Below are 24376 nucleotides of genomic sequence, written 5' to 3' on the forward strand. Positions count from 1 at the left end.
CCTTTCAGCTGGAATGAGGAGGATAGACTACATGAGGTCATGCAAGAACTCGTGAATTGTTTTTGGCTCTTCTGCAGATGGCCAAGAACAGAGATGAGCAAAGAAAGTGCATGTCGTATGTTATAGCATTGACAGGTCAGGCCAAGAAAGTACATGTTGCATGGTGCATTGCTCAGGGCAGGAGCCTGCTGAATCTGGGAATGCAAGTTGTCTATCTATGGTGAGCACAACCAGGTTCTTCCTATGGTATTTGTCAACCCATCCATCAATTTAGTTGGTGGTGTGCGTCCTCTCTGAGGCTGTGTAAATGATCATGCTAGAATTTACTACTTGTCCTTTAAATCTTAAATTAACTCACTTATCAAGCTAACAATGTTTATATCAGACCGTTGGCTCCTCTGCCCAAGAATGTGGCCCCTTGTCATGTGTCCTAGATTATTGCTTTCTATTCAGATCAGTATTACTGTGTCACGAAACTATGCGTATCCTGTCCTGGGAACTCTGCCTTTTACTCACAGTCCAGTATAAATTGTTATATATGTGCTACTAAGCATGAGGAATCGTATACTTATGTAAATAATCTGAATAGCCTAACCTGTGTTTTCTATCATTAATTCTTAAGCACATTTTGGCTGACGTAATATTTTTCTTTGGGTTTAATAGTCTTCTGAGTGGTTTATAGAGCACACAGATTGGTGCACTTTAGGTCCTTCTGATGTCAGAACGAGACACTAAATGTTTCAGGACCATGTTGTCCTGTAACTCCAGGTCTTTTTCTTAAAATCCAGAGTTGTTAATAGAATCTACATGGAAGAAATTTAAGGATTTTTTGTAACACGTAGGCTATATATTTTAGCTAGGTCTCTGTAATTCTTGCAGTAGAACTTGGTCAATAACACATGAGATTTGCTTTTTCATTTGTTATAATTATTCAGATAATTAATTTATTTTTCTCTGGACCAATTTATGTAATTTTTTTGTTATTGAATTCTCCCTAGTGCCTCTGCCAGACCACTACCTGCATCTTGCTTTTGAGACAGTTCCACCAACTGACGTGCCAGTATAACTAGGTCTTCAAGCACCGTCAGTAACAAAATTTTGGTTCACCTAAATCAATAAATTCAGTGCAGATTAGCTGTCATCTGCATAGCATGTTCTCTAACTGACTAAATATTAAAATACATTTCAAACATCTCATATAAATGTGTACCAGTGAAAAACTGGGAAAACAGTAAAAATATTATTCCTAGGAATAAAATAGACAGTTCTTTCATCAGGAACTCAATACCTGGTATCCTGCTTTTATAGTGGGACTGTAATTTTGCTCTTCTGATACTTGTCTGTGCAGCACTATTAAGTATTAAATACATACTTTGGAAGCATCATTGTAATTAACTGATGATTATTATTACATTTGGAATTGTTGCCAGGCAGCTCCCCTCTGTGTTAACCGAAGGCAAAATGAATCTGGTTCCTAACAAGCTCAGTTAATTACTTGTATGGAAGCTGAGCATGCATGACTAGCCTTGTTTCTATACTAAGGTGTTTGGATAAATGTGCAAAACATCTGAATCCAAATTTTGAGAAGTCCTGGGTGCTGACGAATAGACAAAGATATGATAATTAAAATGTAAGTTTTACATTTAATGGAAAAAGCTGAACTGTAAATGACAAAGATGTTTTCTCCTATCTCAAAGATGAAAACAACTCAGACTGTGATCTATCCAGATAAATGAGCATTGTTCTGCAATCCTTATACACTGAATCTCAGTGCAAGTTATACATTGCATGTTGATAAATTCACAGAATTATTTAACTTACCACATGTAGACATGTAAACATATAAACATGAGGGGCTCTTAACAGTGGAGTCAGCTTAATCTATGGGTTTGCCCTTTGCACCTTCATTTTGGCAAAAAGGCTAATTAAAAATAAAAAAGAAGGAACATGATACCATTAATTGTCTGGTTAATACGTGAACTAGGGAGGAAACAAAATGTCATATACACAGTAGCCACATGGTCAGATAGCAGGAAGAAGACCAGCATTTGATATCTGCAGGTGTAGCATCACATGATGTACAGATATCAAAACTAGGAGAAGCCAAGGCTGCTCGTGAGTCTATGCAACTCCGCTCATGTAACTAAGACATTGTGTTCTATAATGAGTTAATAGTTCTATGAGAGGTCTATGTCAGCTCAGCATTGTATGAGAGCACTTAACTAAGCTAGCGTCAATGTGATGTGCTGCACTAACTTGGGTCATGTTAACTTTCTTATTTCTCTAGAAATGTGTCAATATATTTCTTTAATGCCCCATAGTGATGTTGTAAACCTTTTTCATTTTTGTCTTGCAGTGTCTGGTGTTTTGTCTAAAGCTCTCATTCCCGAACGTGTCATTTGTCATTTTCATATCTCTTGAAAAAAGGGTTGAAAAGGTAATTATAAGTTATGCAGAAGATGCAGCTATGAGGTGATAAATTCTAAACATCCCTTTGATCTCAGAACTTTATAAGACAACATGCTTCTGTTATTAAGCATGTCTACTGTCTTCTCCTTACTTTTTCTTCAAAATGCAAAACTAGCTGATGTGAGAACATCAAAACTTGCGAGCATCTGACTCTATCCTTGACTACCTGAAAGTAACAGTCAGAGTTGAAGCTTATTACACTACTTGATCAATGACTAGCATTTCCTTTTCTTGGTAAATACTCTATGCTGGAAATACAGTATATACTGGTATTTTACCTTGTTAAATATTGTATCTAAATGAGTATCTAAATTTCTATTCAAATCCCTTTGAGCTTTCATTTTATATACATCATGAAACCACCTATTCATGTGTCTTTTTGTTACAAATGTGGACTTTTGGTGTGGGTATGAGGCAGGTTTTTCTTGGCAGGGTCCACGTATGGGCAGGGCCAGGCTGTGGGGACCTGGAGACTGGCCCTTCTGCATCATTACTGGGACAGGAGCTGATGGCCTAGGGTGCTGACATGGAGTCCTGGGCTGTGGGCAGGGTGGGAGGAACCCTAGAGGAGGCTGGGCAGGGACAGTCAGGTCCATTGCTGTCCCCAGGACCCTGACACACTCTTAACATGGCCCCTGGGTGAGCTGGTGTTGCTTTGCTTCACTTGATGTGGGTACACATGGGTGGATCCTAGGCCATGCCTCCTCCACCTGTGCCCTGGCTACTGGAGCAGAGCTGGCAGTCTGCACCCTACAGGGAAGCATAGCAGTGGGGACACTCCCTTTGGCTTTTAGTAGGAAATTAGATTTTACTGCAGTAATTTCCCAGACTAAATCTTCAGGATTGGGCTGAAGCTGGTTCATAGATTTTATAGAAAGAACTTGCTTCAGTTGTGGCTGAAGTGTAGCTGCCTCATGGGGTAGATATTGGCTGTTCAGTTGGGATCCTTCAACACTGATTGGACCAAATGGCCCAAGAGTAAAGACCCCCCTATTCAAGTCAGACTGTAGTTTCACAAGCTGGCATCAACTCAGGATATGGTTAGTGAAATTCCCCACTTTTGCAAGAAGTTGTCATCATATTTCTAATGAACACAAAGGGATGTAGGCACCTCCATGTTCTTTTAATGACATTGTTGGGAATCTGCTTAACTCTAACTCAGTGGGAAACATGCTCTTCTCACCCACACTGCTTCTTAGGAGCACCCTGAATGTTCCTGAGTACCTTCTGTCCAAATATTGATCAAACTATGCCATGCTTTGGAGAAAGTCCACAAAAAGGCAACAAGAATGATTGGTGGTCCAGAAAAAATATCACAAGACAAAAGATTGCATGAGAAATCTTTGTTGAGTTTAAACAAAAGAGATGAAAGCAGATGTAAAAAAAATCTTCAACAGGCTGCTGCAAAAGGGGGTGAACACAGTCTATTTTTGTTGTCATGGTGAATTGTTCAAGAGATAATGAGCATAAATTGCAAGAATGAAAAAAGTAAAATGTTTGAAGAGCAGAGAACTGAAATGCCTAACTATGCCCAAAAAACTGTCAAATTTCCATCCCTGTAAATTTCTATGTAGGTGTTAAATGACATCTGCAAAGAAGGGGAAAAACGATCTGACAAAATATCTTCTATTGCTGTCATCTATGATTCCATAGCTCACACTGTATGACTGATAAGATACAGCTCGAGGTACCCATGTGTACCATTGATGACTCTACTTGTCACAAATTGATGCAATTTTGTACATTTGTACATGTTCACACACTTCTACATATCAAAAAATGTCGAGCCAAAATGTCTGAAATATATGGATGAATGTGTGCATGGTTGAATATATGGCTAATTTCACTCTCTGCAGGAATTACTGGTTGTAACGCACTGAAATATGTCTTCAGTAGCAGTACCATTTTACCAGAGGAGGCACAAGCACTTTGATCAGTCCTATCGCAGCATTCAGACAAGATATGTACTTGAGGAATACGCAGCAAGAAAGTAAGTACCATATATTTAAGCCTAGACAGGTTTCTATTTTGGGTAGTTAGTTCTTAGAATCAAGATACTTACCTTTCCCCTTCACCTACAAAAACTGTGATTTATTCAGAACAATAGTTTTCCAGTTCCTTCCATTGGGATGCTCTTTATCTAGAGTCTCCCATCAACATAACTAAACTTTCTTATATGTTGTAACATAGCTACACAGACCTTTTAGCTTAGAATCTGTCTTGTTTGCTATCTCCAAATTGAAAATTCTTCCTTTTAGGCTCAAATTAAAACTCTGACTTCAGAAAAATTGCCATGAAATCACAGAAACAGTTTTTTAACCATTCTTCCGTATGACATGATGATATTTCTTCATCTGAAGCTGTCTATTCCTAGTTATAGTTTTTGTCATTCAATTTCTTTTTTTAAACTTAAATGAAGGCTTAACCCTTGTCATGTGAAATCTTAGAGTTTTAGCCACTAAATAAACATTCTTTGTATTTCAGAGCCTGGGACTTTTTATCTTGGTTTCTTCAGAATCAATGTTCTCCCTCCTCAGTAATTAAGATGCCTATCTAGCTGTCTAGCTTGTCCAGCTTCCCTTATGAAAGAGTTTATGGAAGAGGTTTTGTGAAGTATAAAAAGGCATGACTATTTAGAAACAGACAATGCTATGGGAATTCTTCGTGATTAGTGTATTAGACAGGCTTGTACCTTCATGGTCCACTGAAGTGCACCTGAATGATTGAAGACTGAGATAAGTATAAATTTAATAGAATGAAATAGAACTCCTAATGATCCCAAGTGACAGATGTTGAGCAGTAAGCTCTTGAAGGAATAGTGAGAATCAGCACCTAGTGCAGTCAGTGAGGATGCAAATGTTTCTCACCGAACAGTGCTCAGTCATGGTATTCAGCTCATTCAGCTCAAAGTAATTTCTTTGACTTCTGTATGTTCATTTTTTACCTGAATTGCTGGGTTATAACAAAGTTTTTTATATTTGAAGGGCTGCTTCCAGACAGGCTGCTTATTATGAATCATCTGGCTTGGGCAAAACAACGTGTAGACTCTGTGCCAGGAGGGCGCGCACTTTGGCGCATGAAGCAATGCAAGAATCCAGGAAAAGGTAAAGCTCTGTTGGTCAAATCTGACCCGTGTAGTGGCTCTGGTCCCATTTAGTACTGCTCTTTTGTCAGGCCTCTTTTCACAGCTGATGGGACTGGAGGTTTCTCTATCGCTGTTCTTCATTAATCTGTTTTGTCTGGAACACTAAATGGCTGAGTGTCACTTTCAATCTCATATTTCTACCCAGAGTTGTTCCCCTAATCCCTACTCTGACCCTTGAAAACAGCTTTAAAACAAAAATAAATTAGAATCCACCTGGTATCCAAAACTCATTTTGGACAGAGCTACTCCACTATTCCTAAATCTCTAATTTAGATCAATTTAAACTGTTTGAGTCTTTTCCTTAATATCAAGAGGGCTTACTGTCATATCTCAGTTACAGCCCTGATATGAAGTGCCATAGGAAATGTGTTGATGACAATATTCCTGTTAGTGAATTTGACCATTTCTGCTCTGCTATGCTCTACAGTGACTGCACCAAAGACACAAAGAATTTATACTACAAGAAAGAATTCTGCCTTGTTTGTAGAAAATATGTTGTGAAAATCATATACGTCCATATGGTTCTGGTACTTTGATTGTTTTGAAATATATAACCTCAAAACAGAATGTTTTAGGAAAATCAAATATTTCTAAATAACAGACAAATAATATGTTGATCTACTGCTCACTGAATTTCATGGAAATTTTCTTATTTGGGTAATACTTTCAAAGTCTTGCCATATGTTGACTATGTTGATAGACATGTTAGAAATATCTGATATTCAGTACCTTCTTTTGTCCTCTTGGAAAAGAAAAGAGTAGCACAGGCTGTTTACTGAATCAGCATGAGCAAAGGAGATTGAGGCTAGCTCCTCCTAAAAACATTTATGAGTTAGGGTTCTTTTTACTAATTCTGAAGAATCTACGGAGTTAGGTTTTCAGGGAACAACCCACAATTTTTTTGCAAATGTTGTATTTTCCTGGTAATTTCTATAGTACTTTCTGCTCATCCTTGTTCAAGGACAGCTTTTTTCGCATGCAGCAGTTCATCAAATCCTTGTGAAAGCCTTGGTCTGTATCTTTCAGGTGAGGTCAGCTGATACAGCCATGGAGCTAGCAGAGCTGCCAGGTTCTAAAGCTAAGGGTACAACGTAAGCAAGGCACAACTTTTACCAGGTGTGAACAGGCACAGAATATGCCTTTACTCCTCTACCCTCTTGTGTCCATGGGAAGGAAAATTAGGAATCAGAAGGAGGCCAGGCAGGTTCTTGATCTTGATTACCAGAGAACTGAGACTATGGGATACTATGTCAGTGTGACCGCAGCAGATTTCAAGTTCTGTAGCTGTGGCACCACAAATATAGGGGGAAAGAAAATGAAGAAAATTCATATTAATTTCAGATATTCGTTATTAGGATAGGCAGATAGATGCTAAGAATAATTCCTACATTAGATTTTATCCTCCTAATATGATTTCAGAGCCCTCAGTTGCTTAGTATGTGCAAGTGACAAACTTAAACCTTCATATTGGTTACTCTTACCTGATTTTTTTCTTGTCCTACAGGAGTCATGAGCAAAAGTCCCATTCAAGTGATGAGAAAAGAATCCGTTTTGCCAGTGAGTTGTCTGCTTTGGAAAAAGAGATTCACACAGCCAGGCACCGTGCTAGAGAACATCTGGATAAGCTTGCTGTTCAAAGGATGGTACCTGTTGAATCTTTTTGTTCCTGTCCAAACATAATTATGAGATATACTGAAATTTAGGCCTGTGCTTCACAGATGAGTAGTGATTTAGTATCTTTTTGTGGATTTAAGATTAGATCTTCTACCCCATTTGAGTGTGGTACCAGATGCTTCTTTTATTTTCCTGTGTTTAATAGGTAGAAGAAAATATGGCACTGGAAAGACATATTTTAGAAGAAAGTATAAGTCGAGCACCTGAAATCCTAGTGCGCCTGAGGTCTCATACTGTCTGGGAAAAGATGTCTGTGAGCCTTTGCTTCACTGTACAAGGATTTCCAGCCCCTGTTGTACAATGGTAAGAGACTGGCCTTTCCTAGCCCTCTAAAAATGTTGCTAAGCTTTTTTCATTTGAAAGTTATGCCATAACTGATAAGTGTCACATGCATAATGGCTATGTTAAATCCCCTTTATAATCCTCAAAGATGTGCTGGATTGTAGCGGTTGATACTGCATGTGAAGGATTAGGAGGACAACGTGCTGAATGGCCCTGTGCAATGTGAGAAGCAAACTCAAGTATTTCAGAAGGCAGACAGTGGAAGGCATTCCGGTCTTTCTGGTCATTGAGTTCTCTGATGATGAAGTATCAAATGACAAATTACAAAGAGCTCACAGGCTGCTTGCTAAGCCTGGATAATTGTGCACAGCACCATTGTTGTCATCTATGGTCACTTTGTGTTAACTTCTGTTGAGGAGGACGTAAAGGTAGTATCCTTGCAGCTACCATCCTCTCCAGACAAGTGCTGTCCTATGTATGTGAGAGCTGCAGGCAGAGTTCTGTTGCTGCTCACCTTATTTGTGCTGAAGTGCTGTACTGTAATCCAAGAAAAAGTTTGCTTCCCATCTTGTGTCAGGGCTAGCGGACTCGAAATTCAAGTCACATGCCATCTTCCCTCTGCTTCTCTGCTCTTCTAGACCGGGTGCACATCTTCTCTTTCCACTTCCTTGCTGCAATGATAGTCCCCCTTTGCCTTCATGGGCCAATATGTATCTATCCATACATCCTGGAAAATACTCTGTGCAAGTAGATAAGATTCATAGGGAGGGTTCAGATGATAGTAAATGATATCTGGATCCAAAGATCTACCAAATGAATGAATAGTTGCTGATATTTATGAGTTTTATTTTTTCTTTGATTGTCAGGTACAAAAATGAGGAATTGATTACTCCTGCAAGTGATCCAACAAAGTACAGAATTGAAAGCAAATATGGAGTACATGTGTTGCATATAAACAGGTAAATCTTTCTGGGGACACAACAGGTTTTTTATGCTCTACACAAAATATTTTATATCAAATACAATTAAAAATTCACATAAAGACTGAAAGAGAATTGTTAAGTTCAACACTTCTCTGTTGGTACTCACGTTTAGGCTAGAGAAGGTTCACTGAGTAGATGAATATTAGATTATGACAATGAAATTAAAAATTAGATATTTGTATTCATTAACGGCAGCAACCTAGAAGATATAAAAGAAGAGGCAAGTAGCTGAAAGTAGGTGAAAGAAAAAAAGTTCCTTTTTTTAATTAGAATTATATCTTAGCATGTTCTTGTCAAGATGAAACTTTTTAAGGCAAACAAAATTATTGCTGGTCAGGTCAGGGGTACACAGTTGTATTTGTTTTACTATTCTGTTTACTTTTTTTATCTCTTTTTTTTTCTTCCAAAAAGTAAGGAAGTGTAATTTTTTAAAAAGTTATAATGGAATTAATTTTATTTTTTTCAAAATGTTAACCTTGTGATATAGAACATGCCTGGGTAGAACAGCTTCCCCAAATTAATCCCATGCTTTCCTAAACAATTGAAATATTGCATGCTACATGTGAGTTGGTGCAAACTTTTAAAAAAAATATAAAAACCCAAAGAAAAATGAGGATATTACTATGGTATTTAAAAAGAAAATTAATATCTAGAGCAGAGACACAACCCCCTCCTTTTAATTTCTCCAGAACTTGAGCATCAGCTGTCCTGAAACAGCTTGAATATTTGTGGCTAACACTTGGCTGGCCAAACATTTAATCTTCTACCCTGTCTCCATCTGTCAGCAGTGGAAGCAGCCATGAGTACAGCTTTGCGGTATTAGTTCAGAAAATAAGTGCATCATTCCTTCTGTTTTTGGGAAAGACTACTTGCCTTTGTCATCCTGCAGCCAAGTCCAGCCCAACTGTCAACCTCTTCATAGCTCAAGATGGGAGAAACATATCCATGTACAGAACCTGTCAGAAAGAATCACTATGTTGTTGCTTCCTAAGGGATACTTCTTAGAGACTCAGTCTTCTACCCCCAGGCTATGGCTAAATTGCTAACTGCTCTCTGCATACATGAAATGTGTCAACATTGTTGATTCTTCTCACCAACATTACTTTTGAAGATAAGAATAAGAGAAGATAAAAACAAGTTGTCCTCTAGCAATCCTCTCCATTTCAGCAGGGAAAATGGAAAACACTCTCTTTTGTCTGGATATGTGTGAGTGCCAATCAGGAGATGAAGCTTTGGTCATTTCCTGATGGTGAGTGACTGTGACTGTTTGTGTCCCTTGGTTAGTATCCATAAGGAACTGCTTGGTAAGTCCAGATGCCATTATGTAGGTTCCTTTGTGACATTCTGGGAGGCAATAGCTTTTAGAAGAAATGAGGATTAGGGCTGATGGTTCTTTCTGTAACCATCAGGCTGAAGAGTACTAATGGCTTCCATCCTCTTGGTGCTTTTTATCTCTTTTCTCTGCTGGTTATCAATCATGTAGACACTATCGACAATCAGCTTTGGAAGTATTCAGACCTAGCTATATTTTAGACATGTTCAGACATAGCACAGAGTCACTTCAAGTTCCCACATGCACCCATCATCAACCTCTGCTTAGTAATCCCAGACCCAGTATTCATGCAGACCCCTTCATATTCAGCCAAGCTCCCATCTTCAGAGACTCTTGCTTCATTTCTCTTTCATTCTGTCTGGCAGTGTGGTCTTTTTGTCACCTAAAGATTCCTGGCTGCTCTCCTCCAGGTTTCCCTTCTCCACTTAAAAGAATACCGGGGGATTGTTTTGTAGAGTTTATTAACTGAAATTTTCTAATGTAAATTTTTTTATTTATTGATATTTTATTGTATTTCAAAACTTGACCATCAGCTGTAATTTCTGTGTCAAAAAGACAAAATGAACATACAGGAAAGGGAAGAACATTTTGTTAGTACATAATTAACATTAAGTGTATCTTGTATTGAAAAATGTGGATGTATAGGTAGTGGTTAAAATATATAAATTATTAATGTTTTTATATAAGTCTTTATCAATTAACTCTGGATCTTCTGTAAAAATCTTCATGCACTTATATTTTTTATTTTATGAATAATTTGTTCTTCTAAGAGGTGGAACCATTGGGATTTTCTTCCTATCCACGTCTGTGCTCTTCTCAGCTGTTCATACTAAATTGCTGAGTTGCATGACATCTGATCCACAGCCGCTCAGAACAGCCTTGGAATTTCTTGGCTACCTTTCTAGCACTTCAGCAAAGCTCAGGGAGTGAACTTTTTCCTTCTTATGCAAGTGTGATATTTATTCCAAAGAGTATTCCCTGATCCCAGTGGAAACATTCTTGAGGCACTGAAACCTTAACGTCACCTTGTTGTCTCAAAGTAGTAACAGGACACTATTTCATCCCACACTGTTTGCAGTCCTCCAGGGCCTATATGCCTATACATTAACCAGATAATTTTAATTTCTCTGTCTCATATTTTTATCATGCTCTGTGCTCAATTTACCACATTTTCTGCATGCATTCAGTGCTATTATTATCATACAGTGTCTCTTTTTTGCTCCTTCTAGACTTGTTCAAAGGGGAGTTTGAGCTCAAGATGTCCCCCGAGTGGTAAAGAAAAGAGTTTTGGAGTTTAATTCTATTTTTGCACATCTCATAGTTGTAGAAGAAATGACATGCATTGCGGTAGTGGTTCATCCTATCTTTCATCTCACATCTGATAGGTGATTAGGAGGAGACTGTGAAGAATCCTTGGACGGAAAGCTACTGGTAGTTGAAATGATTCATACATATCTGAGACTTCTCTATCCCACATAATTTAAGTATGGAGAAGCATATAATAAAAGAAAAGAGTAGTAGTCAAGATGAGAATGATCCGTTGTTTTATGGCATAGCTGAAAAATATTTTCTGCCTTAGTGTATATCTTAATAATTAAAAATCATAGCCTTTTAAAGTTCTTAGTTGCTGATACTTGCTTAGGACAGGTTTGGGCTTTTTTTTGTTTCTTTGTTTACTGTGATGCCTTCTTAAATCAATCACTTAGTCTTACTCAACTGTGAACAACTATGACTGCTTCCTGCTATATTGGCTGGCACACAGAGGGGAGAGCAGTATGCTCCTGCCTGGAGGTATTCCTGATCCCCACCCCTCACTGAGCAGGAGGGTGAGCTGAGCTGGACGGTAGAAGGAGCAGGGAAGGACATGACTTTTCGGAGCACTTTCAATGTGATATGGTTTCACAGTCTCATATATACAGGCATCAAGGTTTGTCAATATTTTGTCTTTTATTAGGGCCCGCTTCCTTTCCTGTTTAATAAAGGCACAGCTGAAGCAGCGCATATAATTGCAGCAGAAAATGTTTGTGGCTGCATTAGCAGAACTGTGTGGCAGAGCCAGCAGAGTGCAGTGTAACACCTGCTGGCAGCAGGCAGAGCCAGCCCTCAGACTCCAGTCCTCAGCACCACCAGAACTGCTTCAAAAAGAAAAGCTTAAAAATTGAATGAACCTTCTCTTCTAACTATTGTCATTTAACAAATGACACTGTGCGGTCAGTACAGTGCTATTTTAGTTTGATTAGGCACAAAAGGCTTGGGATGATTTAATCTGGAGAGGGAGAGAGCTAGGCTTGCCCTTTCTCCTGCTGGAGGTGGAAGCAGAATAGAGCAGAGACGCTGCAGCAAAGGCAGTCCCCCGGCGCGGCCAGCAGAGCCTTTGAACTGTGCAGAGTTGATGGGTGATTAACTGCAGCTCCGTGGGTTTTGCAGGTATGCAGTAGAAGTGAGTGTATAGGCAGCAGGAATGGCGTTCTGTTCTTTCCTTGCTGAAATGCAAACAGCCCCCAAATAAAATGGTCTGTGACCTTCTGTCCTGTCAGTCACTGCCCCCTACAAGCTGCAGTTGTTGGGAGCTTGAGGAAGTGGCTGCCTCATAACAAAGGTCCCGTCTTCCCCAAATACAAAATCCAAACAAAAAGAATCAGTCAGATTCAGCACATATGATGGCAATTCTGTAGAGTATATCAACATTTTGATGTCGTATAGCTTTAACATTGAAAATTTTGCCATTTGGATTCAAAGGAAGCATTTTTAACTCTACGATTTACTGCATAGTGCCTCCTGTTCTTGACATGCACTGAATTGTGTTCTAATTCAAGCAAAAAAGCTATTTCATCTTAACTCCCATGTTTAAATCTACACTAGGCAAATGGATGAATATATGCATTTTAAATAGATGTATCTGCCTGGGGAATATTACCCACATAAACATTAGCACTTCAGAACCACATGTGGATTCAGAGCAATTTAATTTTCACAAAAAGTATTAGCGTCTTGGGACAGATACAGCTCTAGACTCACACTTCATGCTACCTAAATTACTCTATGCATATTTTATCTGACCTTTGTAAAGGTTGGAAAACACGTTCTCTATCATGATGCAAGAGTAACTGTTAGAGAGACCACACCTTGCCTCCTCGTGCTCCAAATGTAGTTTCTAACTGGTCTTGACTCAATGCACTTTACAGTGCAATTTAGGAAATCTAGGGGGTTTATCATATAGGGAAATGGAAAATTTCTAGGATAATCCTCAATCTGAGCATTATCTGGCACAAAAGGAAAATCAGAACTTTATTTAAGTTGCCATCCTGTCCAACTTTCTTCAGAGTGGGCACTAAACAAAAGTACTGTCTAACTCTTACCCACAAACCCCCTTCCAATATAGGATTTAAAGGCATTTCAGTAAGTACTAGGCTAAGATGGTTTATGTCTTTCCTGGAGTGTCAGGTAAGTGATGATAGCAAAGAATTGTAAATTACTTTCAAAGCAGTAACGTCTAGAAAATGGGTAGTGTTGTTACGACCTCTTAAATAGCAGAAAGTGCTTGACTTGTATGTTCATCATAACTGTAAGTACCTCATTTCTCTTTATTAAAAAACATGGACATTGTAAGAGTGTGGTCAGATATTTGGTCAGTAACTTCTTTCTTATGTTCTCCCTGAGCAAATTAATTATAATTCTATCACTAACTTTTGTCAAATATTTCCTTTCAGATATTGAGTTTCTTTGGGCTAAAGGTGTAACCCTTTTGTGAATCTCCTGTCTGTTCTAGAGATATTTAGGGGCATATTTTTTTTCTTTACCTTGGACACATCACAAACAGAAAGATCTCATGAAGAGATGTATTTTGCTGTTCCTTATGAGAACAAATATATGGGGAGGGGATTAAGATGAGCAGAGATATATATCCATTTGAAAAGTAAGTCAAGTATCTGCCATTCTGCTTCTCTGTTTTAGGGAGACAACTTTTCAGTTATTATGCCTTTAAATTTCTGACACTTTGAGTGGTCTAGCATAGTCTGGGATCTCATGTTAGTTCATAATACCTGTTTTTCTAGTTTCTGGATTATTTTTATGACACCTTTTTTAACAATAATTTGCTTTTTAGATCCTAAATCCTGTGTAATTCTTACAGAAATGAGTTTTTTTATCAGTTGTTTTGATGGAAAATGAAGCCAACACTGAGAGCAGATGATGGTTGGTTTAAAGTGAAATTTAGTCAGTGCTAGTCTCGGTCAAGCTATGTTGATTTTCTGTCTGTTGTCAACACTCTATGGCAACAACAAAATGTTAAGGAGTAGTTAATTTGGACTTGACAGAAGCAAATGCTTTGTTTATGTGAGGGAATGTTCTAATACAGCAATGATGGTGTAAAGTTCATCACTCAGTTATGATATGGGTGCTCTGTGCTATCTAATTCATTTACAGCCCAGGGATGGATCAGCACCTCATCAGCAAACACAAGAGGACACGTAGGTGGTAGGAAGACAGCGGGCACCTCCATAGGTCTTTAGCAGGATGGTGAGTGGGCTGAAGGGCAGGAAGCCTTTATAGGGCATTTATCTGGGGAGAAGGCCTGCAGAGCATGCTATAACCTGCCACCAGTGCCTAGGAAATGCACTCCTGGGCTCTGCCTGACAGAGTAAATCCTCTGCCACAGTGACCTACTGGCATGGGATAGACTACTTCTCTCATCCTTCAGGACAGGGCTGTTAGACATCCAGACTGCTTTCTGGAAAAGTTCCCTTACTATCTCCTGAGCTGTGTGTGGGAATCCTTTTGGCGAGCTGGAGCACACCAAGGCATGCCAAGGGCTGTTCTAACACATCAACGCTAGCGTGATCACGATCCGGTTTCTGGGGATGAATGATCTAATGCTGTTTAATTTGCTAATACATAATATATGTTATTAAATATACTATGGACTATATAGTACATTTATACATTATTTATTGTATATTCTGTATATAGATCCTTAAGCAGAGATATAGTGCAGAGTGATGACAATGTCTTACAGTTCTGAAACAGTTAATTCTGCAAAGCCCTGCTTGTAAGAAATGTTTGATCTACTTCATTCGCTATTAACTTGTTATACTATAGCAAGACATTTTAGTGGGCTGTGGTAAATTCATGACCTATGTACATTTCAGTATAGAGACATTATAACATGCCTTAGGAAAAAAGCCTGTGCTGCAGTTTTACATTGTTTTTTGGTATTTTTATTACACAAGTGTTAAATAGTGTGAAACTGGGATAGAAAAAAAATGTTCTTGTTTTAAAAAGTTAGTGCAAAGAAGTGCTGTCAAGTCTAACAGCTTTCAAACAAGTCCAGAATCAGTTAAGCTGTGAGCAGGTATTGTATATATTAAAAATTCTTCATAAAAACAAAAAAATAAAGAAAAAGTTAAATAACATCTAGCCCAGAGAGTAGTACTGAATGAGGTTACATCCAGCTGGCATCTGGTCACAAGTGGTGTTGCCCAGTACTGGGGCCAGTTCTGTTTGGTATCTTTTTCAGTGACCTGGACAAGGGGATCAAGGGCACCCCCATTCAGTTTGCAGATGACACCAAGTTGGGTGGGAGTGTTGATCTGCTGGAGGGTAGGAAGATTCTGCAGACGATCTGGACAGGCTGGATCAATGGGTAGAGGTCAATTGTATGAGGTTCAGCAAGACCAAGTACCAGGTTCCTGTCTGTGGGTCACAACAACCCCATGCAGAGCTACAGGCTGGGGGAAGAGTGGCTGGAAAGCTGCCTGGCAGAAAAGGGCCTGGGAACACTGGTTGACAGCTGGCTGAAGGTGAGCCAGCAGTGTGCCCACGTGGCCAAGACAGCCAATGACATCCTGGCCTGTACTCCTGTACTTGGCACTGGTAATGCTGCACCTTGAAACCTTTGTCCAGTTCTGGGCTCCTCACTACAAGAAAGACATTGAGGTGCTGGAGCAGGTCCCGAGAAGGGCAATGGAGCTGGTGAAGGGTCTGGAGCACAAGTCTGATGAGGAGCTGTTGAGGGAGCTGGAGTTGTTTAGCCTGGAGAAAAGGTGGCTCAGGGGAGATGGTATCACTCTCTACAACTATGTGAAAGGAGATTGTAGCCAGGTGCGGGTCAGTTTCTTTTCCCAAGTAACAAGTGACAGAATGAGATGAAATGGCCTCAAGTTGCACCAGAGGAGGTTTGGTGTAGCTGTTAGGAAAAATTTCTTCACCAAAAAGGCTGCCAAACAGGTTTCCCAAGTGGAGTCACCATCCCTGGAAGTGTTCAAAAAATGTGTAGATATGGCCCATGAGGACATGGTTTAGTGGTCTAACATGGTGGTAGTGCTAGGTTATAGGTTGTGCTTGATGATCTAAGAGATCTTTTCTAACCTTAATCATTCTATGATTTCAATTCCTTTAAATTGATTTTCAGACTTACTATGCCTATCTGAACTGTAGTATGGATTCTTACCCAACTGCAGGCTTTTTGGTAATGTGACCTAATCTTAGGCCTAACCACTAGGTCTTTGATAACTAACTGTGTCATAAACTTTGTATTTTATTGCTTTGTTTTGTGAGATATGTGGCTGAAGGGTTGCCTTGAGGAGGAGCTGTTAGACCAGTAAATTTAGAGAGATAAATCTCAATGTAATAGCACTTCAATCAAGTTGTGTTTAAGCCATCACAGTATAGGTAGTATAATTTTTATTACATGATCCTGTCCAGAACATATGCAAGAATGCATATATTGGTGTCTGATGTGCCTGTTACAGGCGCTACATACTCTAAAATTGACATCTTATTATGCAATTTACATAAAACACCTTTACATATTCCTTCTCCCGCACCTGGGGACAAATGCAACCAGAATTTCATCCCTTTCATCTGGCAGTTGCCAAGAAGGCACAAATTTGCTCTTCCGAGGGCAAGCTAAGTGCATGCATGCACAATATTGTATCTCATAATTGAAAATTTTTGAGTGGCCTCCATCATATATACTACTAAATAAACTGTTCCTGATGGACTCCATTTTAAATAAGAAAAGAACTGGGGCATCAAAGTTTGTACCTATATCTTAACATCTGGCCATATATCTGCTAATGTAACATCCTCTTCAAGGAAGGATGTAGTAAGTGAGACAATCAATCACTGGGTCCTAGTTTACATGAAGTAACTATTTTTTGCCTTGTATTTGTTTATGTTGTCCTTGCACAGTAAAGGTTTTTTTTTTCTGGCTAAAAAAATATAACAAACCAGATCATTTATGCACATAATTTTGGTCAGTGTTCCTGTTATTTTATCATTTCCATTGGACTAAGAGATATGAGAGACACAAAAAATACCAGTATCTACCATCTGGGAAGAGCCATAGAAGGAGGGATTTCTGCAAGCATCACATGTACTTTTCTTCCATGTGTCTTTCTTAAAATATGTGGCAGAAGGGCAAGATGGATTAAGGAAGAATGTTACACACAGAAAGGGAATAGCCAGAGTGGCATTCTCCAACTATCTCCTTTTGATCATTCTCTAAAGGTCATTTTCAGTTTGCTCAAGTTAATGCAGCCTGCACACTAAGCTGTGATAAAACTGCAGTTAAGAAGAGTAGCGGCTTTCTGATTGTCTTTCATCAGTGTCTTGCACTCTGTGACACTCACAGAGAGCTTTATACACTTTCCTTACCGGTAAAGAGCTTTATACACTTTCCTTATATTGACCTAGCTTGGCTTGTAGTATCAATCATTCAGAGAATTTTTATTTGCTTAAATAGACATCTGGTTTCCTCCTTCCCTTTTTCAGAGCTGACTTTGATGATTCTGCTACCTATTCAGCAGTTGCAACAAATGTCCACGGTCAGGCATCAACTAATTGTGCTGTGATTGTGCGAAGTAAGTCCTACTTCATAATTAAAACAATAAAGAAATATAATGCTCATGCCATTGAATGTTTATTGTATGTTTATTTATAGGGTTCAGAGAGGATGAAGAGCCTCACCCTGCTGCGATAATGCCCTTCCATTGTAAGCCTTTTTTTCTATTTGCTTAGACAATTTATGTACTCTTTTCAGAGTAAGGTTTTACAGATGAGAAAACTGGATATAACTTACTTCTTCTGACTTTGCCTTCTAAGCTTTCAGTTATATTAGGAGCTATTGCATGATGCTCTTGCATTTCTAGATGAACATTGAGTCAACAGAAAGCTCCATCTACTGTTCAGATCTGACAGTAATCTCTTTGTGCCAAGTACAATTTACTTTTACTCAAGCGTGTTTTAATTTTCTCATTCATAGTGCCCCTCTCATATGAAGTTTGCTTCACCCACATTGATGTCGAGTTTCTGGAGAAATTTGGAGTCACCTTTGCAACTGAAGGTGAAACACTGACCTTGAAGTGTTCTATGTTGGTCACTCCAGAGCTGAAAAGACTACGACCTCGTGTTGAGTGGTATAGAGATGGTAAGTTAGTACATTGAATAGAAGCTACCCATAAAATGCTGGAGGAGTCACTGAGGACACAGGTCAAGCTTAGAACATCATATTCTAAGAATTAAGTTTAGAATAGAGCAAACAAATATGTCTAGCTAGAATTTATATATGTGCATTTTCAATTAAGTGACCAGGTCAACATTTCCTTGAGCATACATTTACAGCAACAGGGGGTAACCTCATATTATCTGATAATACCAATATTTATCATATTTACTGACTAGGTGGAGATCCAAACTCAGTTCTCAGATTTGACTATGATTTATAGTAGAATACTCTGACCACTGAGCAGAAGGGTACTCATAGGGCAGTAAATTGAAGTCTGAAGTACTGAGTAAGGTTATGGGTCTCCACTTCCATCTTGCTCCAGTGTTTATTGTGAGTTTTTTATTAAAATCACATTAATATATAGTTAGGGAATACTTATAGAAGTCAGGCCTGATACACATGCTGTTTATGTGCCATGTTGGTAGGTTGCTTTCCTTGCCTCTGGTCAGTGAAAAATGATGTTACACCAAGTGAAACAGTCTTACCAGGAAGTGCTGAAAATAACGTCACTAAGCGTATTGTATGCTCGGGTGGATGGTACACAAACCCTGCATGAGTAATGTTTGTTCACTGCACCAGAAAAGGGTTTTAAAACATAAAACTAGCTACTTGGAGTTTAATGGATAGCAGCCTGTTGTAGATATTTAGCTTACTGCTTTTCACCATCTCTATGTAGGATTCTACAATAATTATTCTGTCTGAGGATTTAAGGAAAGATGTGGTTATTTGTGAATCATAGAATCAGCTGGGTTGGAAAAGACCTCTGAAATCATCAAGTCCAAACCTTGATCCAACACTGCTGTGGTTACTAGACCATGGCACTAAGTGCCATGTCCAGTCTCATCTTAAAAACCTCCAGGGACGGTAAATCCACCACTGTCTCACCAAATGGTGAGACTTTTCCCCAAAGGGACCACATTGGAAAATGATGGCCTGCCAAGACTGATATTTGGACTGTGATGAATAAACTAAGAAGTGACAGTAAGATTAGTAAGACAAGAAAAGACAAGAGAATTCAAGATTAGGAAAATCAGAAAAAGGATGCTTTTGTTCCTGCTTATTATGCCTTTTGTTTCATGTCCATTATAGTTTTACCTAGATTCACATATGAACCTTCAGGAAGCAAACTGCTACTTACTCTTCCATTCCTATTTATCTATCTCTGTGGATACTTCACTGTGATGGAACTATTAAATATCAGTAAAAAAAAAATATAAAATAATAAAAATGAATTTTTTTTTGGCTGGTGAATAACCTAAAATCTAAGGCTCACACTTGAATCCAAATTCTGTTCCCATTGAAGTGTACAGGGATTTCACTGTACATTTTAGGATATTTAATCACTACGAATAATCACTCACCTCACTGTGAGATGAGCCATCATTTTCAAGGGTATCTTTACTTTGTCTCCTACTGGGTGCAGTTTCTCAAGGTACCAAGCCTCTCAAATTTTGGGTTTGAAACTGCAGTTCTGAAGAACTGCTAATTTTCAAGGGATACCAAATATTGTTCCACTTTTCATCAAACATGGATTTTTCTTGCACTATGGATAGGTGAACAAAACCTTCTGGCCCTTTATCTTTGCTTCTTCATAATGCCAAGGTAATTCCCTCTTGATATGTAAAAATATTACATGCTTTGTTTTCCCCCTTCTTTGCAGTCTCATGAAAACCTGAGATGAAAACTTGGTCTGTTTAAAGCCAATAGGTTTTCATCCCATTGTTCTACATCCCGTTATGTTACATGAAATTAGGCATTACAAAAAAACTTAGATTTGTCCTTCATTACATGTGCATGGATCACAGTATTTCAAAGAGGTGTACAGGTGTATTGACTGGCAGAACTTGTTCCCAAACACAGAAGGAATTCACGCACTATGAACCTTTGTTATATGCTACAGTTCCCTCTGTTGAGTTTCTTGAGAGCTGGAGACAATGTATACATGTAAGCAATGAGAAGGTTAATAATTTGTTTAATATCATGTGGCTTTAGGCATTTTGGTTCTTTTGAGAGACAATATTTAATTCTACTCTTGCATTAAGACAAACTGTATTTTTTCTGTATTTTTCAGTTAGTGTTAATCAAATAATAGCAGCTAAAGTCCTGAGATGGATATGTATGGTTTACTTCTAATAGTTATACACAGGAGAAATATGTGTTTATCTAGCATAAATAAGCTTCACGCTAGTGAGCCTTATTGGGGGTGTCTACTAGACTCCTAGGGACATATAAGTCGGCTGAATCAAACCCTCTAAAGTGATTTGGGATTTGACAAACATGAATATGATGTCTGTTATTCATGGCTCAGTTAGAACAATTTAAGATACTGAAACTAAGTCAAAATAATACTTCAGGAACTTTAATCTAGATATGAGTTCAGACATTAGCAGGAACTTTCTGTTATTGATCTCTATTGTAATATAAACACTATAAAGCTATATGCGCTAGCATTCTGCAGCCATTTATACTGCAATCTAGAATAAAACAATTGACTTCAGAGGGAAAAAAGAAGTTTCAGTATATAGTAGTTCACCACTCATTGTATGAACTTTCATCAGGGTAATGTATTAGGGAAATTATCTCGTGTACTGAAAACCACATATCAGGCTTGAGACCCACTGCCTCTATGGATTAGTAGTCTCCTGCAGATCTGTCCTTTGGTAAATTCTGGGAGAAGTAACAGAGCACAACACATAAATAGACAGTGAATTTCAGTGCAGTAGTATTATTGTGAGGTCAGGTGTATGAATACTTTCTATTAGAACTTCTAAATATGCTTGTAGCCTCCAAAATTTATTGTCTTCCTAGAAAGTCATTCCTCCAGACTGTATTAAAAAAAAGAGAGCATCTGCTGAGTTCTGGTGGGTCTTTGGCCTTATGTGAGGGAGGGAAGTTTTTCTGCTCTTACCAAACACAACTGCCTCCTCAGTTTCTGGTCTCAGGTACACATAAAGCACAGAAATGGATGATTCTGACCTTAATAGACATTACAGGCTTGCTTACAATTTCCTTACATTCAAACCAGGGTGGCTACCATTCCACTCAAGTTTGCAGTCTAAATAAGTGACCTGCTTTTCAGAAGTGCTTTTCAGTTTTTTTCTTCAGGGTTTTCCACAGAACTCATGCATTGGTTAAAGGTTCTAGGGGAAGATCCTTTCTAATTTGGTTTAAAATATTTCATGTCTCTCTACACAAAGTCTAAGTACCATTGTGACATGCATGACAGAAAGGGGACACTCAAATTTTCTAGGTAAGGATCTCATGTTTAAGAATCTCATGGGAAGGAACGTGATTGAATTTACTTTGTGTGCTTCTCATAAAACAAACACATGCTTAGATGATTATGCAACTTACTGTTGTAAGTTTTAGCAGTGTGTCTTCCAGATACTTTATTATCTGAATATGTGCCATTTTTTATACCTTCTGATGCAGTTCAGTGTTAGTAGGTGGAAAAACTGATTCCTCTGCAATTGTTTGAGTGTCTGCTCCAAAATGTATTTAAGCAATAGAATAATAGGTATTCATAGATATTCAACTCTTTTATATACAATTCTCCTGCATCGATTACAATAAATTACTGTGTAATAGGTCTTAGGGAGTTAAAAATCAAAAATAATCCAATTAGTTATTAAAAAGCATGATGTGAGAAAGTCTCTTGGCGAACATAAAATTTCCTGTTCATTCTTTTGCTCTGGTTTCACTAAGCAATCAGATTAATTTGCATTAATCATGGGTCACCACCTCTCACCTTTGAGAGATTTAAATTTAATGTTATTCACTGCTCAACAGGCATGACTTCAAATTTTAAGTTTGGTATGTATTTATAACAGTCTTCAGATCAAACTGGAATCTAGTCTTTAAATTTGGAGGAAGAAATTGAATAATCTGACATCTGACCTGAACAGGAAGCCAAACTTATTAAAAATGAGACAAAGTACCACCCTGCATTCATTATAGGGTATGGCAGGTTTTCATGTTGTTGTCTCTAAATGTGGATAATATTTTTCTCTCTCAGTGTATTAAAAATTATAGTGATAGGAATTATGCTGTTGGCACTGCATGGAGTAGTCTTATGCCTCATGTTCTCTAAAGTTCATTGATCAAATAAGTTTAGAGAGATGTAACTTACTCTCTGTAAGAGTGTCAAAGCCCTATCACTGAATCAAACTGGCATAAATGTTAGTTTGTGTCCCTGATTAGCAGAGGACTGCACTAGGACGTAGGCTGTTCCGGCAGCACAGCAACGTGCCTGATGGGTCTTCTCTTCCAGACGTGCTGATAAAGGACTCCAAGTGGACGAAGCTGTATTTCGGAGAAGGCCAGGCAGCTCTTTCCTTTACTCATCTCAACAAAGATGATGAAGGTTTATACACCCTGCGCTTGGTTACAAGAGGTGGAGTCAGTGAATGCAGTGCATACCTGTTCGTAAAAGGTAAACTTTTAATCTGCTTCTTGAGGAGAAATGAAAAAGAACAGTATAAAGGTTAGTTTTATTAAACAATTCTGTGTAATGACTGAAGTACAAAAGAAATACATCTCTGTGGTATTTCATAGTCATTTGTATATAGTAGTCTGTACTAGAAAAAAAGAGTCACCTTACATGAATGGGGAACTTCAAGAGGAACATGCCCCTGAGGATATTTTACTTCCTTAGGAATGGGAAAAACCATTCTTGTGAAGAAACAACTTGTTTCTTTTCTTGCCTTCTCCTTTTCTGGTAGGAAATAAACATCTTTGCATAACATCAGTGCTCACTGTGATGATTTTAGCTTTAGTGATTGGAAACTGGGAATGGGCATGTTGGGCATTCTCATACCCTGTGCCTGGCCTTAGGGGTATGTGCAGGAGAAAGCAAAAGAAATATTCCCACCACTATACTAGTTACAGTCATGTCAATAATGAGAGAAAAGAAGCAAAGTTAGAAATTAGCTCACTGACAAATACGGGTTTCACAAGGGGACATGGATAAAAGGAGATAAATCTATTAAAATATAATAAAGGTCAGAATTTTCCATCCTGTTTGCAAGCACAGCTCCAGTGAAGTGAGAATGAGCCTCCACATGGATCTGTGAGCAGAACTTCGTGTTCACTTTCATATTTTTTCACTGAAAGATGAAAATATCTCTGGTTGAGCAGCTCTTTCTTCTTTGATGGTGGCAAACTGGAACAGCCCCACTTGAGCCATTGTAACCACTGTAGCTTTATTAATTTTAGATCTTATTTTTCTTGGAAGTGCCATCCAGACTTGTGTGGGGTCGAGGGGCATGAATGTTTTATTCAGGATGTTGAGATCCAGCTTCCTCACAGGACTAGTGCAAGAGCTTCATCAGCTTTGCAGTGTGTCTTGAAGAAGCCACTCTTCTAAAGCTTTCTATTTTGAAGTTACCTTCTAAGAAACACAGTACCCTGGTGAAAAAAGACCCACTAATGTATAATAACTTTCTTAAAAGTTTTTGTTGTAGTGATGGGTCAATTTTAGGTACCTCTATTGTCCATTTTATATTGTGTTTGATCCCTTTGCATGCACAGGTCCCTGGCCTTGAGCTATGTCCTCTGGAGTCTCTAGTGTTCTCTGTTGGCCATTCTTTTGACTTTTTTCATGTATGTTGTGATTTAATACTGACCACAAACCGCTTCACAAATAATTGTGATTAGACTTCAAAAATTTAGACTACATACAGGGTGTTTTTTTGTTATAGAAACCTTTTTTTGAAGGGAGAGAACTTTACCTGTTAGCATTTTCATTAGGAGTTGCGGGTCCACTTCAGTCAACATCTTTCAAAATGAAGCCACAGAAGGGTATCTTAAAAGTGGAAGATTGATTACTTATGCATGTTGGTATTGTAAACTATAAACAAAAATTATCATTTCAAAATGTCCCAGGAGTTTGCAAATTTTTTATTCTTTAAGAGAGTTATTTTCCTCAGCTACATGTTCTTTACTGAGGACCTTGGTCTCTTCAGTAACACACTGAGCCACAGCTT

General features: G+C 38.4%; 2 protein-coding genes across 3 annotated transcripts in view; both read left to right on the top strand.

The window, feature by feature from the left end:
• Positions 1-24376, top strand: part of KBTBD11 (kelch repeat and BTB domain containing 11) — a 153649-nt gene that overhangs the window by 60821 nt on the left and 68452 nt on the right. The gene's annotated exons all lie outside the window — the stretch shown is intronic.
• Positions 1-24376, top strand: part of MYOM2 (myomesin 2) — a 77321-nt gene that overhangs the window by 2709 nt on the left and 50236 nt on the right. Inside the window, exons 2-11 of one of the 2 annotated variants that reach the window (XM_051778079.1) lie at positions 2357-2437; positions 4326-4459; positions 5454-5573; positions 7119-7257; positions 7434-7591; positions 8437-8529; positions 17660-17748; positions 17829-17879; positions 18150-18314; positions 22663-22824. In XM_051778079.1, coding sequence (XP_051634039.1) covers positions 4353-4459; positions 5454-5573; positions 7119-7257; positions 7434-7591; positions 8437-8529; positions 17660-17748; positions 17829-17879; positions 18150-18314; positions 22663-22824 — 1084 coding nt within the window. In that variant the 5' untranslated portion in view covers positions 2357-2437; positions 4326-4352. The remainder of the gene's footprint in view (positions 1-2356; positions 2438-4325; positions 4460-5453; positions 5574-7118; positions 7258-7433; positions 7592-8436; positions 8530-17659; positions 17749-17828; positions 17880-18149; positions 18315-22662; positions 22825-24376) is intronic. The other variant, XM_051778081.1, reaches the window with a different exon arrangement.

Source organism: Manacus candei, unplaced genomic scaffold (assembly GCF_025592945.1).
Source record: "Manacus candei isolate 608988 ecotype Guabito, Panama unplaced genomic scaffold, ASM2559294v1 h1tg000011l, whole genome shotgun sequence".
Lineage (NCBI taxonomy): Eukaryota > Metazoa > Chordata > Aves > Passeriformes > Pipridae > Manacus > Manacus candei.